Genomic DNA, 15,476 nt, shown 5'->3' with positions numbered 1-15,476 from the left:
CTTTTAGTTCAGTTCAGTTCAGTCGCTCAGTCGTGTCCAGCTCTTTGCGACCCCATGAAATACAGCATGCCAGGCCACCGTGTCCATCACCCACACCCGAAGTTCACTCAAACTCATGTCCATCGAGTCAGTGATACCCTCCAGCCGTCTCATCCTCTGTCGTCCCCTTCTCCTCCTGTCCCCAATCCCTCCCAGCTTCAGGGTCTTTTCCAATGGGTCAACTCTTTGCATGAGGTCACCAAAGTATTGGAGTTTCAGCTTCAGCATCAGTCCTTCCAATGAACACCCAGGACTGATCTTTAGAATGGACTGGTTGGATCTCCTTGCAGTCCAAGGGACTCTCAAGAGTCTTCTCCAACACCACAGTTCAAAAGCATTAGTTCTTTGTTACTCAGCTTTCTTCACAGTCCAGCTCTCACATCCATACATGACCACTGGAAAAACCATACCCTTGACTAGATGGACCTTTGTTGGCAAAGTAATATCTCTGATTTTCTATATGCTATCTAGGTTGGTCATAACTTTCCTTCCAAGGAGTAAATGTCTTTTAATATCATGGCTGCAATCACCATCTGCAGTGATTTTGGAGCACAAAAAATTCTTGTTAAATCTAAATTCTAACTTACCTCATAATATTCTGTCTCTCTCTCTATGTCTCTCTCTGTCTCTTTCTCCTCCAAGCCTCACCAATTGCAGTGCATAAATCAGGTTTAGCTTCCTAGGTCACTCTGATTAGGTTCGCTCCTTGTATATGGAGAGAATAAGGTTTCATCAGTTGAAGGACCCTTTCTTTAATAGACAATTTCACACTGTACATGCTTATAGATATGACTCAAGTTTGGTGGAAACTTTGCTATAGCATGTTATGTTGAAATATATACACTCCTCTTTCCTTTTGTGCTTTTACATTTACTTTGTTATATGAGAAAGTTTTGTGTCTTTTTTATATGTCTAAACCAGTATATTACATTTCATAGAACACCATTCCTGTTTTCATTACACTAAACTATTTGACATCTTACTGCCAGGTGTAAGTGGGATGTTTGTACACTCACCTACTTCTCAGTGGTCAGTGTTTAGATTCCCTTCATCTCTTCATTCTTCAGCTATGATTTGGTTACATTCTTTCTACTTTGCAGAATATTTAATTCTTACAAATGTAAGTCTATCCATGCCCCAGTTCTTATTTCAGTCTCAGCTCTGGAAAAAAATATACAAAATGTTTAACATCATGAGGTTACCTATTTCCCACATTATCTTTTGAAATATATATTAAAGCAAAAAGAGTCTCAGAATCTTCAAGACACCTTCCTACCTTGCCCACAAATTGATTTTTAAAAAATCCTTCTTCAGAGACTGAAAAGTGCCATCTGGTGGAATAAGCTTTATTTTATTGTTTAGTCACTTGTGTTCCACTATTTGCAACCCCTTGGACAGCACCTCACCAGGCTTTCTTGTCTCTCACTATCTCTAGGAGTTTGCTCAAACTCATACCCATTGGGTCAATGATGCCATCCAAGCATCTCATCCTCGGTCAACCCCTTCTCCTTCTGCCCTCAGTCTTTCCCAACACCAGGGTCTTTTCCAGTGAGTTATCTCTTCACATCAGGTGGCCAAAGTATTGGAGCTTCAGCTTCAGCATCGGTCCTTCCAATGAATATACAGGGTGCATTTCCTTTAGGATTAACTGGTTTCATTTTATTGCTCTCCCAGGGACTCTCAGGAAAAGACCACTGTTTGAAAGCATCAATTCTTTGGCACACAGGCTCCTTTATGATCCAACTTTCACATCCATCTGTACATGATTACTGGAAAAACCATAGCTTGACTATATAGGCATTTTTTGGCAAAGTGATGCTTTTTAAAATGCTATCTACATTTGTTGTAGCTTTTATTTCAAGGAGCAGGCTTTTTTTTTTTTTTTTTTGAGGCTGCAGTAACTCTTGTCAGTGATTTGGGAGTCCTCAGAAATGAAGTCTGTCTCTATTTCCATTGTCTCCCCCTCTATTTCTCATGAAGTGATAGGCCTGGATGCCATAATCTTAGCTTTTTCATGTTGAGTTTTAAGCCATCCTTTTCACTCTACTCTTCCACCTTTATCAAGAGATTTTTCAGTTTGTCTTTCCTCTCTGCAAAGAGCTGGTGTCATCTGCACATCTGAGGTTGTTAATATTTATCCAGCAATCTTGATTTCAGCTTGTGAGTCATCCATCCCAGCATTTCACATGATGTACTCCATATAAAGTTAAATAACAGGGTAACAATATACGGCCGTACTACTCCTATCCCAAATTGCAACTGCTCATTATTCCCTGCTTGGTTCTAGCTATTGCTTCTTGACCTGGGTACAGGTATCCAAGGTGGTGTGGAATGCCCATCTCCTAAATTTTCCAGTTTGTTGTGATCCACAAAGTCAAAGGCTTTAGTGTAGTCAATGAAGCAGAAGTATATGTTTTTCTGGAATTCCCTTGCTTTATCTATGATCTAACAGATGCTGGCAATTTGATCTCTGGTTCTTCTGCCTTTTCTAAATCGAGCTTAGAGATCTGGAAATCTCAGTTCAGTTCACATACTGTTGAAGCTTAGCTTGAAAGATTTTGAGCATTATATTGCCAATATGTGAAATGAATGTAATTATGTGATAGTTTGAACATTCTATGGCATTGTCCTTCTTTGAGATTAGAAAGAAAACTGACCTTTTCCAGTCCTGGGGCCTCTGCTGAGTTTTCCAAATTAGCTGGCATATTGAGTGCAACACTTTATTGGCATTATCTTTTTGAATTTTTTTTTCTAATTTTATTTTATTTTTAAACTTTACATAATTGTATTAGTTTTGCCAAACATCAAAATGAATCCGCCACAGGTATAGCACAGCTGGAACTCCATCGCCTCCACTAGCTTTGTTTGCAGTAATCTGGCTCTAGGTGAGCTATCACACCATCATGGTTATCTGGGTCATTAAGACCTTTTTTTTTGTACAGATTTTCTATGTATTCCTGCCACTTCTTAATATCTTCTGCTTCTGTTATGTCCAGCTGTTTCTATCCTTAGTGCCCATCTTTGCATAAAATGTGCCTTTTGTATCTGTAATTTTCTTGAAAAGATCTTTAGTCTTTACCATTATTTTGCTTTCCTCTATTTCTTTGCATTGTTCACTTAAGGATGCTTTCTTATCTTTTTCTATTCTTTCGAACTCTTCATTCAGGTGGAATAAGGTAGAGTCCATATTTACGGTGCCCCTTACATGCACAGAGGCTGTTCCCTGATGGCTCGATGTTTAAAGAATCTGCCTGCAATGCAGGAGACACAGGAAACACTAGTTTGATCCCTGGGTTGTGAAGATTCTGTGGAGGAGGAAATGGAAATCCTCACCCTTATTCTTGCCTGGAAAATCTCATGGACAGAGGAGACTGGTGGGCTAAAATCCAAAGGATAGCAAAAGTCAGACATGACTGGGTGACTAAGCATGTAGCTATAGCCACGGAATGTGTGCATCTGTATATCAATAGTGTCCTATGAGTTCTTGCACATTTAAAATTACTTTCTGTAGTTTAATACTTGGCTGTCTGGTTGTATGGATATAAAACTCCTGGTTTTCATTTTCTTTTCTTAACTTTTATGAAAATGCTCTTCTACTATTGCTTTGGTCTTTTAGTTTCTTTGGAGAACTCTAAAGGCCTTCCATTTCCCCCTTCCTTTTAATCACCTAGAGCTCTGTGGAACTTCCCATTACCTTTACAGAGAAGACATTTTTAACCTGTCTATTCTAAATATGCAATATGATGCATCTTATAAAATACATATAGCTATGTCATCATTTAGTTCACAGGCTGTGTCCAACTCTTGCAATCCCATGGACTGTAGCCTGCCAAGCTTCTCTGTCCATGGTATTTCCCAGGGAAGAATAGTGGAGTAGGTTTCCATTTCCTTCTCAGTACATCTTTACAACTACTCTATAATCAAGATGTAGAATATTTTCATCATCTCAAATATTTCTTCATGCCTTTTGAAGTCTCTCCATATTCCATAACTACAGTATTTCTTTTTGGAATGGTGGTTTGGGTTCAATGAGAAATGAAATTTTGAAGAAAAACAGTAACTTTTAACTTTATATTTTATTCTGAATTTTTTTAAGCAAAGTTAAACATATAAATAGCTAAACAGCTAAAGTTAATCTTAATCTGATTGATAATTTTTTTTTAACACACATGTATGCCTGTGTCGGAGAAGGCAATGGCACCCCACTCCAGTACTCTTGCTTGGAAAGTCCCATGGATGGAGGAGCCTGGTAGGCTGCAGTCCATGGGGTCGCTAAGAGTCAGACATGACTGAGCGACTTCACTTTCACCTTTCATTTTCATGCATTGGAGAAGGAAATGGCAACCCACTCCGGTGTTCTTGCCTGGAGAATCCCAGGGATGGCTGAGCCTGGCGGGCTGCCGTCTATGGCGTCACACAGAGTCGGACACGACTGAAGCGACTTAGCAGCAGTAGCAGCATGCCCGTGTAACTATTATCCACGACTAAATTGAGCTATTATCACCAGGACTAAATTGAACAAATGTCCAGCACATTATCAGGATTCCTTGTGTCTCTTCCCATTCTGTACCACACCTTACCTCGTAGGCACTACCTTCATGATGAGGTTTTCCACCTCGTGAAATGCCTACCAATGAAATTATAAGATATGTACTTAGTGAGTGTGTTCAATTTTTCCATATACAAGAGCTGTGAGATTATCCCAAACTTTATAGCAGTACTTCATTTTGTTTTCTAAATTACTGAATATTAATCCATTGTAAAAAAAATGCTACAAATGTTTCATCCATTCTCTGAATGTTCATGGGAACAATGTGCATTTTTGCCATTTATGAATAAAGCTGCAATGAACAATTCTGTATGTGTCTTTTTAAGGGGATGCACTCCAGATCCTCTGGTGAGGGAGAGGTTAAGGGGAGAAACTTCCAGGTGCAAAATAGATGAGTCATACACATGAAATATTCAGTGTGGAGCATATAGTCAATAATTATGTAATTTTTAAAATCTTGCTAGATTGTAACTAGACTTACTGTGGCAAATATTTTGAAATGGACAGAAACATGGAATCAATACACTGTGTAACAGAAAGTAACAAATGTTGTAGGCCAACTGTACTTAAAAGAACAAACAAATACTTTGAAAAAGAGATCTCATTTGTGGTTACCATAGGCTAGGGCTGGAGATAGGGGAACTGGATGAAGCCAGTCAAAAGGTACCAACTTCCTGCTGTGAGATAGATTAGTACTAAGGATGTAGTGTACAACATGATTAATATGACTAATTCTGCTGTATCTTAAGTATAAAAGTTAATAGGACAGTAAGTCCTGATTTCTCATCACAAATTCTTTTTTTCTTTAATTTTATATCTATATGTGGTTATGGATATTCACAAACCTATTGTTGTAATCATTTTAGGATATATGTGAATGACATCATTAGGCCATACACCTGAAACTTATGCAGTGCTTTATGTCAATTATATGTTAACAAAATTGGAAAAAATGATAATCATAAAACCCACACATAACTAGCATGTAAATGAAGGGATTGGTTATAATTTATATGATTGTTTTTAAGCTCTACTATACTTTTTTTAAAAATCTATTCACTTTCCTAAGTCCATGAAAATATGGATGACCCAAATGGCTGGGAAAAACTTCACCTACTCTCTTGAAATATATTATTGAAAGTTAGTATCTGATATATAGCTTTGGAGCCAGTCCATATTAGCCACAGAAAGTTGTGCACATAGATATCAGGTGATGAATACAATAACTTATTGTGAAACTACCAACAGAAACAAGTTAGGGACATTTCAAAACTTTGAACTTTGATATTTACTAAATGATACTAATTAACTAGCTTCATTGCAATGCATAAATTCAGTCACACTAGGTAACTGCAAAGGAAGCAGATTTTTGAACCCTAAACAGTACAACTGGAGTATTTGTGTGAATGTACCACTGGGAAAATCTAACATGTTGATGTTAATCAATGTCCTTCTCACCTTGTGGTTTTACACTGCTCATGGACAGGGTAAGTTGAAACAGATGTGAACACTCAGCCTTCCTCCTAAATATAACTATCTACTTTCCTTTGTGTATATTTCTGGTTGAATTGACTGGTTGAAGTAGTCTGCACTGTGAGATAACCATAAGAATACGTTAATGGAAAGATGATCAGATATTCACCTAAAAGGGGGGGGAAAAAATGAATACTTTTCTATGTCAGCTGAGTTCCACAGTGCAAAAAGGTACTCTATGTAGATTATGGGGTCATGTGAATATGCTCATGGAAATGTGAATAAAAAATGTGTCACAGAAAAGTATACTATATATAATTCCAGAATGTTTAGGAGAGTCTTATTTGTAATATGAGGAAACTTTGGAGAGCAATGGCTATTTTACAATTTTACAGGTTCAAATATGTTTTTTCCAGGTTCAAATCTCATTTTAAATATGTTCAGTTTACTGTATTGCAATTATAGCATAATAAATCTATTAAAGGTCATTAACATCATTGTTAGTTTTAAAAGACCAGCTTAGGTACAAGATATATTTTCCTTTACAAAATGTGGAATACAGTCTTAATTTCCAGTGTAGTGCCAATACATTTAGAATTATTTTCAGAGAGAAATGTAAATGTTGACAACCTTAAAAAAAATCTTGTCTATTTTTGAGATTAGTTGTTTTTCAGTTGCTTCATTTGCTATTATTTTCTCCCATTCTGAAGGCTGCCTTTTCACCTTGCTAATAGTTTCCTTTGATGTGCAGAAGCTTTTAAGTTTAATTAGGTCCCATTTGTTTATTTTTGCTTTTATTTCCAATATTCTGGGAGGTGGGTCATAGTGGATCTTGCTGTGATGTATGTCGGAGAGTGTTTTGCCTATGTTCTCCTCTAGGAGTTTTATAGTTCTGGTCTTACATTGAGATATTTAATCCATTTTGAGTTTATTTTTGTGTATGGTGTTAGAAAGTGTTCTAGTTTCATTCTTTTACAAGTGGTTGACCAGATTTCCCAGCACCACTTGTTAAAGAGATTGTCTTTAATCCATTGTATATTCTTGCCTCCTTTGTCAAAGATAAGGTGTCCATATGTGCATGGATTTATCTCTGGGCTTTCTATTTTGTTCCATTGATCTATATTTCTGTCTTTGTGCCAGTACCATACTGTCTTGATAACTGTGGCTTTGTAGTAGAGCCTGAAGTCAGGTAGGATGATTCCTCCAGTTCCATTCTTCTTTCTCAAGATTGCTTTGGCTATTCGAGGTTTTTTGTATGTCCATACAAATTGTGAAATTATTTGTTCTAGCTCTGTGAAGAATACCATTGGTAGCTTGATAGGGATTGCATTGAATCTATAAATCAACATCACTCATTATCAGAGAAATGCAAATCAAAACCACTATGAGGTACCATTTCAGGCCAGTCAGAATGGTTGCAATCCAAAAGTCTAAAAGCAATAAATGCTGGAGAGGGTGTAGAGAAAAGGGAACCCTCTTACACTGTTGGTGGGAATGCAAACTAGTACAGCCACTATGGAGAACAGTGTGGAGATTCCTTAAAAATCTGGAAATAGAACTGCCTTATGATACAGCAATCCCACTGCTAGGCATACATACTGAGGAAACCAGAAGGGAAAGAGACACGTGTACCCCAATGTTCATCGCAGCACTGTTTATAATAGCCAGGACATGGAAGCAACCTAGATGTCCATCAGCAGATGAATGGATAAGAAAGCAGTGGTACATATACACAATGGAGTATTACTCAGCCATTAAAAAGAATATATTTGAATCAGTTCTAATGAGGTGGATGAAACTGGAGCCTATTCTACAGAGTGAAGTAAGCCAGAAAGAAAAACACCAATACAGTATACTAATGCATATATATGGAATTTAGAAAGATGGTAACAATAACCCTGTGTACGAGACAGCAAAAGAGACACTGATGTATAGAACAGTCTTATGAACTCTGTGGGAGAGGGAGAGGGTGGGAAGATTTGGGAGAATGGCATTGAAACATGTATAATATCATGTATGAGACGAATTGCCAGTCCAGGTTCGATGCACGATACTGGATGCTTGGGACTGGTGCACTGGGACGACCCAGAGGGATGGTATGGGGAGGGAGGAGGGAGGAGGGTTCAGGATGGGGAACACATGTATACTTGTGGTGGATTCATATCAATATTTGGCAAAACTAATACAATATTGTAAAGTTTAAAAATAAAATAAAATTTAAAAAAATCTTGTCACTTTTATTTTTTTTTTAATTTTTTTTAAATTTAATTTTATTGTTAAACTTCACAATATTATATTAGTTTTGCCAAACATCGAAATGAATCTGCCACAGGTATACCCGTGCTCCCCATCCTGAACCCTCCTCCGTCCTCCCTCCCCATACCCTCCCTCTGGGCCGTCCCAGTGCACCAGCCCCAAGCATCCAGCATCGTGCATCGAACCTGGACTGGTGACTCATCTCATACATGATATTACACATGTTTCAATGCCATTCTCCCAAATCTCTCCACCCTCTCCCTCTCCCACAGAGTCCACAAGACTGATCTATACATCAGTGTCTCTTTTGCTCTCTCGTACACAGGGTTATTGTTACCATATTTCTAAATTCCATATATATGCATTAGTATACTGTATTGGTGTTTTTCTTTCTGGCTTACTTCACTCCATATAATAGGTTCCAGTTTCATCCACCTCATTAGAACTGATTCAAATGTATTCTTTTTAATGGCTGAGTAATACTCCATTGTGTATATGTACCACAGCTTTCTTATCCATTCATCTGCTGATGGACATCTAGGTTGCTTCCATGTCCTGGCTATTATAAACAGTGCTGCGATGAACTTTGGGGTACATGTGTCTCTTTCCCTTCTGGTTTCCTCAGTGTGTATGCCCAGAAGTGGGATTGCTGAAAGAAATCAAAGAGGACACTAATAGATGGAGAAATATACCATGTTCATGGATTGGAAGAATCAATATAGTGAAAATGAGTATACAACCCAAAGCAATTTATAGATTCAATGCAATCCCTATCAAGCTACCAATGGTATTCTTCACAGAGCTAGAACAAATAATTTCAGAATTTGTATGGAAATACAAAAAACCTCGAATAGCCAAAGCGATCTTGAGAAAGAAGAATGGAACTGGAGGAATCAACCTACCTGACTTCAGGCTCTATTACAAAGCCACAGTTATCAAGACAGTATGGTACTGGCACAAAGACAGAAATATTGATCAATGGAACAAAATAGAAAGCCCAGAGATAAATCCACGCACATATGGACACATTATCTTTGACAAAGGAGGCAAGAATATACAAGGGATTAAAGACAATCTCTTTAACAAGTGGTGCTGGGAAATCTGGTCAACCACTTGTAAAAGAATGAAACTAGAACACTTTCTAACACCATACACAAAAATAAACTCAAAATGGATTAAATATCTCAATGTAAGACCAGAACTATAAAACTCCTAGAGGAGAACATAGGCAAAACACTCTCTGACATACATCACAGCAGGATCCTCTATGACCCACCTTCCAGAGTATTGGAAACTTTTATTTTTAAACTTATAAGTTCTTTCATTAGTTATCTATTACACATCAGGCTCAATCTCCCAATTCATTCCTCTACTCTTGGGCCCCTTGTATCCATACATCCATTCTCTATGCCTGTATCTCTATTTTTGCTTTGCAAATAAGTTCACCTGTAGCATTTTTCTAGATTCCATATATAAGCAATATTATACAATATTTATTTTTCTCTTTCTGACTTTCTGCACTCTATATGACAGTTTCTAGGTCTTTCCACATCTCTGCTAATTGCACAATTTCATCACTTTTAATGGCTGAGTAATTTTCATTGTATATATGTACCACTCTTTCTGCATCTATTCTTCTGTTGATGGACATTTAGGTTGATTCCATGTCCTGGTTGTTGTGAATAAAATATATAACTAATGAGAACTTATGGTGTATCATAGGCAGCTCCACTCAATGATCTCTGGTGACCTAAATGGGAAGGAAATCCAAAAAAAAAGGGATATATAAATATATATATATTCATATAACTGATTTGTTTTGATGTACAGCAGAAGCTAACCCAATATTTTAAAGCAACTCCAATAAAAATTAAAGAAAAACAAAAATTAAATTGTGTATATTGGCAAAACCAATACAATATTGTAAAGTTAAAAAATAAAATAAAAAATAAATAAAAAGTCAAGAATGCAAAAAAATTAAATTATGTAAATGCATTAATATAAGTAATTAAATCATATTAAAAACAAAGATTTTACTCCAAAATATAAAACATATATGTTCTTTGTTATGTTTTTGTCTTTCATTTTCTTTAATAATCTATTTGTCTTCAAGCTTTTGTAAATGAAAACTCTAATGAGTTTTATGATACCTTGTGAAATTCAAGGTGTGAATAGAATATGCATCACTCTGCATTATTCATCTCATAATTTGTTCATGTTATTTTAGTCCGTTAGGCAATTTTCTTCATCAATAACATTTACAGCACAATAAAGCTCCCTGTCCAGTCATTAGTGTTACAATTAAGAGCAGCTCAGGCCCCAGATCACTTAAAAGAAAGGCTGCATCATCATTATTCTTGCTGAGGAGCAGACAGACATAAATTATTTCTCCTGATTCTCAGGTATATGAGTGATGGCTTATTAATCAAGTAGAATAAGACCACAGACATATTTCCAAACAAGAGGAGAAAGAGTACAATATGAAAGAGAAATGTGAAACTTTGACAAATCTTCACCAGATATTCCAGTGCAACACTTGTCTTCTCATTAACAGCTGAACCCTTTCCAAAAGTGGTCTTAAAGCTAAATATTTGAATATTTAAGCCAAGTTTTTTTCATAATTTGTGGGTGCACTTATGAAATTTTTAGCATGCAAAATGATTGTAATATCAGATTCAAACCATTAAGTAAAACTCACATCACCTAACACCTATTGTTGTAGATGCCTGCGTGCCTGCATGCTAAGTCACTTCAGTCATGTCTGATTCTTTGCCTCCCCATCTACTGTAGGCCACCAGGCTTCTGTGTCCATGGGATTTTCCAGGCAAGAATACTGGAGTGGGTTGCCATGCCCTCCTCCAGGGGATCATCCAAACCCAAGGATCAAACCTGCCTGTACTATGTCTCCTGCATTGGCAGGCGGGTTCCTTCTTTACCACTAGCACCAACTGGGATGCCCATTATATTAGATACATAGTCCTAATTAACAAATTTTCCAGAGAACATATTGGCTTAAGACAATACACCTCCATATTCTTAGAGTCCTGTGAGTCAGGAATAAGGAAAAGGCTTCGTTGGCTATTTATGCATCACTCTGTTTGGAGGCAACTGGGTAATGACCTGGGCTGCTGTCACCTGGACGCTTAGCTGGGCTGGAGGATTTGCTTGCAAGTTGGCTCACTCTCCTGGCTTTTGGGGGAGGCCTCAGCATCTGACCACTTGGGCATCTCCACATCTTGCTTGAGAGATAGCTAGCTTTCCTCAAGGCCAGTGACCCCACACAGGGAGGAGGAAGCCTCCACAGAAAGCATAATTTCTTTTTAAATTTCTTTTATAATGAAGGTGTTAGCAGTATTAAACATATTTCAATCTACATAAGAATTATACTAAAGATATTTAATCTTGTTTAAGATGGATTTATGAAAATGGTGCCGTGTGCTTAGTCCCTCAGTCATGTCCAACTCTTTGTGACCCTTTGGACTCTAGCCCTCCAGGCTCCTCTGCCCATGGAATTCTCCAGGCAAGATTACTGGAGTGGGTTGCCACTTCCTTCTGCAAGGGAATATGAGTGACCCAGGGATCAAACTTACAGCTCCCTTGTCTTCTGCATTACAGGTAGATTCTTTACCCACGGAGCCATAGGGGAAGCCTATGAAAATGGCAGATCAACCCAAATGTATTTATATCACAGCAGAGTTATCCGACAAGGGACCTTGTAAAGTTCTTGTAGACAAGATGAGGAAATTGGCCAGTTAAATAGTTTATCAGATATTCATAATTTCATTAAATAAGCTGATTATCAGATGCAGCATTTTGTTCTCAGGCCTGCTCCATTGCTGTTTTGTATCAACAACCAGTTTAATGGAGCAGAGGAGATGTGCCTGGAATGATACTGAGGTACTGAAAGTGAACCCGCATTAGGACAGGTTCATCACTCAGAAGGATGCCCATGTGTGAGGTTGGACTCAATAATGGGATATTTAGCTTTGATAATTATAAGATGCTGGTCCTGGATCATAGGAATAAGCTGCACAAATACAGAAAGACTAGAAACACTTTTAAAATTTAGTGAATACTTTTCATCAATTTTGAGATCGATTTGAGCCAACACTATGATGGACAGCCAAGCCTGCTCATGAGACCAGAACTTGTATTGGTAGAAGTGTAAGAGGAGAATGAGGTTGTTCTGAGTCCTGACAGAGTCATTGCCACTCTGACCATAGTGGACTATTGTTTGAGCTTCAATAAATGATCTGGTTAGAGAGACAAAGACAGATTCACATGTGCCCAAATAAAAGAGAGGATGAAAATAGCTCAGGCCAGTGATAGTAATGATGCTTACTTTTAATTATGCCCTCTTTGTGTACCTTTTGGAAGTGAGTGTCAGAAGATTATTTTACTGTATTCATATTCTATCATGCATCAAAATGATACATGTAGTAGTTCTGAAATCAGATAATCAGAACTCAAATCTCTCTTCTACAACATAATGACAAAGCTAATTGAGTTCTTTTCACATGGTTCTTGCAAATACAAAGGCTCAAACTTGCCCAACATAGAATTATTGAAAGATACACATATTTTAACATACATGATGAAATTTGTAAAATTCAAGGATGAAGAGACAATGTTCTAATCTCCAAAAAGTAGTGGACAGAAACCTAGAGTATTACTTAAGAGGAATCAAACTATGTAAGCATTTAAAACTTAAAAATGTAGAGAAGCTTCAAAAAAGTGGGGGAAATCTATCAGTGATGAGAGATGCAGACTATAGGCCATGAGACGGTATAATTGACAAGTCTTTGTTAAAGAAATGGATTAAGATATGCAACGAACCAAATTTTATAATTCACATAGCAAGCATATACATGAAAATTACTCAATATATGCTAATAATGATAAAATGTAATTATGTTATACCTCATTTAAAATATTTGTAAGAAATACTGAAAAATACATCATTCTCCAATTAAAATTAGACCATAAGTGACAAGGGTTTCCCTTCATCTTAACCATTTAAATATTAAGAATTATTCATTGTTCATTTCTCTGATTAGACAAGCAAGGGAAAAGATATCTTAATGTCCAGTTTGATAGATAAATAAGAATGTTACTCTGTGTGATTTGATCAATGAAAAATTGTTGTGGTTTTCTCTATATATCACATATTCCCAATAAACAGAAAAGTAAACGAATGATAATTGTAAAAAAAATATGTTTGATTCCTACATTGACGTGGTATGAGAATAAATGTCAGGATTCTGATTTCTGATGAGAATGGAGAAGAAAGAAAAAGAAAGCAGATGAGCCACAAGATACAATCTGTACTTTCATCTCTTGATTAAGATGCTAGTCAACCAAGGTTGGGACTTCTGTACTTAAGGAGAATTCATTTAATATAATTTCCTATCAAGAGAATCCACATACAAATTTTACATAATATGACCCACAAGACATAATTTGATCTTCATTAGCAAGGAGTTCCTTACATACTTCAATCATCTGAATTTTCTATAACTTTTTTCCCTAGAAACCATAATGCAATGAGTGTAATTAATTGAACAAGGATATATTTCATAGATGAAATATTAATTCAAATTGTATACTGAGGTAAAACATTATTTCTACTTTTTTTATTCCAAGGGAAACCTTGTAGTTATCCAGTAATAAAACATGGACGGCTATATTATTCATACAGAGGATACTTTCCAGCACGTGTAAATCAACAGTTTGTCTATAGCTGTGATCATCATTTTGTGCCTCCTTCACAACGTTCCTGGGACCACCTGACTTGCACAGCAGAAGGATGGTCTCCAGAAGAACCATGCCTCAGTAAGTAAACCTCTTTAAGTTTATATGCATAATCTTTGAAAGAGTGAAGAGACAAAGTTGACAAGTGAGTACAGTTAAGTGTTATGTAACAACAGTGAGGCCACGGGATGAGTTCTGTGAGCAAAAAATCCAATAGAACTTCCCTTTACTAGATGCTTTTCATGTAAATCGTATGAGAGATACAGAGACTTTACAAGAATATCTGCATCATTTATACATATTTTAGTCATAAAACTAAAGACAAATAATATGGAATGTTATCTTTTTCATTTTCCACAAACGTGGTACTAGCTTCCATTTTTATTGTTACATGTTATATTTGAATACTAATGCATTCTTATGTAAATTCTATAAGGTTAATCTTTAATGTACTATTTTCCCTAATTTATGCTGTATTTCTTTCATATTAATTTTATGATCCTAAGGACAATGTATTTTCAATTATTTGGAAAATGGACATACCCCACATCGTGAAGAAAAATATTTACAGGGTGAAACTGTAAGAGTTCGCTGCTATGAAGGCTACAGTCTTCAAAATGATCAGAACACAATGACCTGCACAGAGAGTGGCTGGTCTCCTCCTCCCAGATGCATCCGTGTCAGTGAGTAAACTGGGCTGGAATCCCATGTATTCATAATTTTCTAAGACTCAGCTGTATTATCCACTCCAAAAGTTTATATCAGATTCTTGTTTTGCCAAAAGACCTATTTAATTTTATTGTTTACAAGTGTCTATGAGTGTACCTATAGACTTCTTGATAAGTATATAACCAAATACATGTACCTATTGATAGACATTAGTCAAGAAAAGAGGAGAAGATCCACAATGAAGAAACCTGTAATAACAGAGTGAGGTCAGAAAGGTGGCAGGAGTCTCACCGTCTCTCCTGATATAAACACAGACTTTGACCATCATTTGTGGATAATGATGGTATCTTTGTGGGGGTCCAGGAGTCTAGCAAGGAGAAGGCAATGGCACCCCACTCCAGGACTCTTGCCTGGAAAACCCCATGGACGGAGGAGCCTGGTAGGCTGCAGTCCATGGGGTCACTAAGAGTCGGACACGACTGAGCCACTTCACTTTCGCTTTTCACTTTCATGCATTGAAGAAGGAAATGGCAACCCACTCCAGTGTTTTTGCCTGGAGAACCCCAGGGACGGGGGAGCCTTGTGGGCTGCCGTCTAAGGGGTCACACAGAGTCGGACAGGACTGAAGCGACTTAGCAGCAGCAGGAGTCTAGCAGAGACATGACAGCATGCTCCTAGGGCACAAAGATTCAAGACTGGACGCCTCACTGAGGGTTAGAGGCGTAGCCTCATTTTGCTC

General features: G+C 37.2%; 1 protein-coding gene across 4 annotated transcripts in view; it reads left to right on the top strand.

Moving 5' to 3' along the window:
- The window catches only part of LOC113906361 (complement factor H), a 385,541-nt gene that overhangs the window by 282,641 nt on the left and 87,424 nt on the right, over positions 1-15,476 (top strand). For all 4 annotated transcript variants that reach the window (XM_027564388.1, XM_027564387.1, XM_027564385.1 and 1 more), the window contains exons 8-9: positions 13,961-14,149; positions 14,575-14,751. In XM_027564388.1, coding sequence (XP_027420189.1) covers positions 13,961-14,149; positions 14,575-14,751 — 366 coding nt within the window. The remainder of the gene's footprint in view (positions 1-13,960; positions 14,150-14,574; positions 14,752-15,476) is intronic.

Source organism: Bos indicus x Bos taurus, chromosome 16, assembly GCF_003369695.1.
Source record: "Bos indicus x Bos taurus breed Angus x Brahman F1 hybrid chromosome 16, Bos_hybrid_MaternalHap_v2.0, whole genome shotgun sequence".
Taxonomy (NCBI): domain Eukaryota; kingdom Metazoa; phylum Chordata; class Mammalia; order Artiodactyla; family Bovidae; genus Bos; species Bos indicus x Bos taurus.
The sequence above is the reverse complement of the archived record's forward strand: the minus strand, read 5'-3'. Positions and strand labels throughout refer to the sequence as shown.